General features: G+C 43.6%; 1 protein-coding gene across 1 annotated transcript; it reads right to left on the bottom strand.

Moving 5' to 3' along the window:
* Positions 1-804: 804 nt before the first annotated feature.
* LOC116246947 (uncharacterized) lies at positions 805-2131 on the bottom strand. The gene is made up of 2 exons (XM_031618868.2): positions 1974-2131; positions 805-1465 (listed from the first exon to the last, which is right to left on the bottom strand). Exons 1-2 carry the CDS (start codon positions 1986-1988, stop codon positions 1010-1012), a joined length of 471 nt encoding a protein of 156 aa, XP_031474728.1. The 5' UTR covers positions 1989-2131; the 3' UTR covers positions 805-1009.
* Positions 2132-3191: the final 1060 nt, after the last annotated feature.

The raw sequence follows: 3191 nt of genomic DNA, 5'->3' as shown, positions 1-3191 counted from the left end.
CCCCGGATGACGCCAATGGACAGGATGATAAACCTTATACATTTCACAATCAAGCCCTACCTGATGCACTCACTCATTGACATGTCACCAGATGGACAGCTATGGATCCATTATTGAGTCCGGCTTCAATGCAACTTCTTTTTCCATACACATACACACGTACAATCGCGCGCATGCATGTGGGTATGCGAACACATATGGACGCACATACACATGGTCTCTTTCTTCTAACTGGTTCTGGAACCAAAGACCTTTGTGCATGATACATCTCATTTCATGCCACCAGTATTACGCCAGCGATGCTGTATTTCTTGTCCTTTGATTTCAGAAGAGAGAAATGAAATAACAAGAACCAAAGACCTGAACTTCAGAAATTAATTGTCTTTCTATGTGAGATGGATTATTGATCACGGGATTGTCTGGTTCTAAAATACTTGATCAGCCTCGCGGTAGCCGAGCAAACAGGTTGGTACATTCCTTTTTCGTTAATATCGTCTAAACTACGAACCTTATTGACATTTTTAACTTAAGTATTCTAATCAGAATCTACGTGCAGTGCTGAACAGACCTTTCTTACTACATTTGTCTATTTGTGATGCGTATATGTGAGAGAGGGGGTAGAGACAAGAACCGGTCCACTTGACCTCATAATGACACTTTTAATCTAAAGATCAACGCCCAACCCAACCCGTCGCAGTACCAGTGAGAGAGATATATGATAACTGTGCATTGTCCATTATTCGTATAAGAAGAAAAGAAAGGAGCTGAATAAAGATATAGAGAATAGAAAAGGAGAAACTCGAAGAAAGTAAATTCTCCTTTTACATAAAGAACACACTGCAGCTTCAACATGACATCAAACAACATACACTGATGGAAAAAAAAAAGAAGTGCCTACTGATCCGACTGACAGTAGCCAATAATCACCTAGCTAATATTATTCCCTCACCAGCTAACAGAGCTCATAATCTCAAAAGACCAAAACTCTCATATTCACCAAACATGATTTCTACTCAGCAACAGCGGTCTCCTCTGCAGCGACGACGGTCTCCTGCACCACCTCTGTGGCTGGTGGTGCCTCTGGCTCCTGAGCAACAGGAGCAGGTACCTCCGCCACCTCTTCCTCCACCACCTTAGTCTCCGCCTCTGCCTCTACCGCTGCTGCTTCCTCCTTCTCTTCAACAACCTCCTCCTTCTTCTCCTCAGCTGCTGGGGGCTCCGCCGTGGCCTCTTCTTCCTTCGCCTCCACAACCTCCACCGGCTGCGCTGCTTCCTCCTCCACCTTCACTTCCGCCTCCACCACTGCCTCCTGCTTCTCCTCCACCACTGGGGCCTCTGGCGTTGGCTCGGCGGCAGGGGTCTCCTCGGAGACTGGTTCTGGTGGTGCTTGTTTCTCCTCCACTACGGTGGTCTGCTCGCTCACTTGTTCTGCAGTTGTGCTTACCTCGACAGATGCTGGAGCAACCTGCAAAAACGTTCAAAATCTCATTGGGTACATGACTCATACATCTTGATCTCGACCCTTGATCATTTAACAGTTCAGACAACATTGTATACATACATACATATATTCGATTATGTTAAACCATGTTGTAAACCTGGTTTTGATCAAGTATCTGTGTTGTTTTCGTAATGAAAACAATGTCTAAACTAACTAAATGGGTGGGAGAAGATAGTATTAGAGATTTCATTACTGGTTTTGCAAGGATCATTGCATATTCTTGGAAATTCATTCCTAATGAGCAGAAGTCACCACACCAACCTCTTATCTCACTACGTATTTGTGCAAACTAGTGTCCACATCAACGCTGAAAGATACCAAGAATCAAACACTTGCTAATATGAGCATGTGTTTGTGAAACATTGCGAAGGATACGAGAGAGATGAAACAAATGCACCCCGATCATCTTATATAAACGCAGTATAAGGTTCATATATAAATTGAAATACTGGGCAGCCATAGGACTTCTTACCTCGACGCTGGCCATGGTGATGACTGTGGAGGAAAAGAACAGAGTGGACGAGTCTGATCTCCCGGAAAGGGTGAATGAAGATGGAGAGTTTGGAGGAAGGGGAGGTGGCTTGAGATCGAGAGGGTTTATGCGAGTGAGTGAGTGAAGGTGAGAAGGGGCGACGGCTATTTATACAGAGCCGTCGAGGAATCTGGCCGACATCGTCCCTTGGCGGGTGTCACTGGAAATTATTTTTTTCAATATTATAAATTTTTTTTTTTGAAAAAAAAGAAAATCGCAGCTTGAGGTCCTTTTTTGTTTGCTTCATCGTGCCAACCATCTTACTTTTGCCGGCCGTACACGTGGCAGTAGCGGAATGGTCGGGCGGAGGGGCGGGGCCCGCGGAGAGTTGAAAGAGGCTCGTGGGTGGGCCAGGGTTGCAGGTAGACGACGCCGGAGCTGACGTGGAGGCCGACGCCTTTTTCGCCATCCACGTCTCATCCTTCCCTGGTCCCCGTGCATGACAGATGGGAAGCCGGTGGCTGGGGCCCGCTTCGACCAATTGGTGCTTGACACGTGGCCAGTCGGCCACGCATACAGCCTACTTCCCGTCTTTGGTGGGATCATTTCATTGCTTTTCTCACACTGTTGCTAACAATGTATGAAATTCAATGTCAAAAATCGGGACAAAGAATGTTGAATTCAAAGAATCCCTTTCCTTTTAAAATTGTAAGTTAAATTAAGAAAAATCAATGTTGATGGATGACTAGATTTTGAAAATTCACAGGAACAATAAGTCTTTCTTATTACACGGCTGGAATATAACTGTTTTTTTAACAGTAAATTTTTAAATTTTAACTATCTAACAACATTTGTGGTAGAATAGAATTGTTCATATTCATGTTGGGTACCCCATGTTTACTTTATTTACGAAGGTAACAGATGTACTCAAGCGTCAATTTATTAAGAACAAGTTGGAAGCAGTCAATCCTTAGATCCGATCTTATGGTGCTCGACAGCCTGCTATGGCATCGGAATCAGGTAAAAAGCTACCTTTACAGGGTGAGCTTGAAAATAAAGTGAAAATGAAAATATTACTTGAATTGCTTTCATAGCAATGACAAGGAGAGAGAGAGAGACTTCTAATTCTTGTCTTAAAATCATCTACGAAGAGATAAGATATCATCTCTTATTTGTTTATTATCAACTCGTTTAAGAATCAATTGTAAGCCGGAATGT

This window comes from Nymphaea colorata, chromosome 2 (assembly GCF_008831285.2).
Source record: "Nymphaea colorata isolate Beijing-Zhang1983 chromosome 2, ASM883128v2, whole genome shotgun sequence".
In the NCBI taxonomy this organism is placed as follows: domain Eukaryota; kingdom Viridiplantae; phylum Streptophyta; class Magnoliopsida; order Nymphaeales; family Nymphaeaceae; genus Nymphaea; species Nymphaea colorata.
This window is presented reverse-complemented; position numbering and strand designations above follow the sequence as displayed.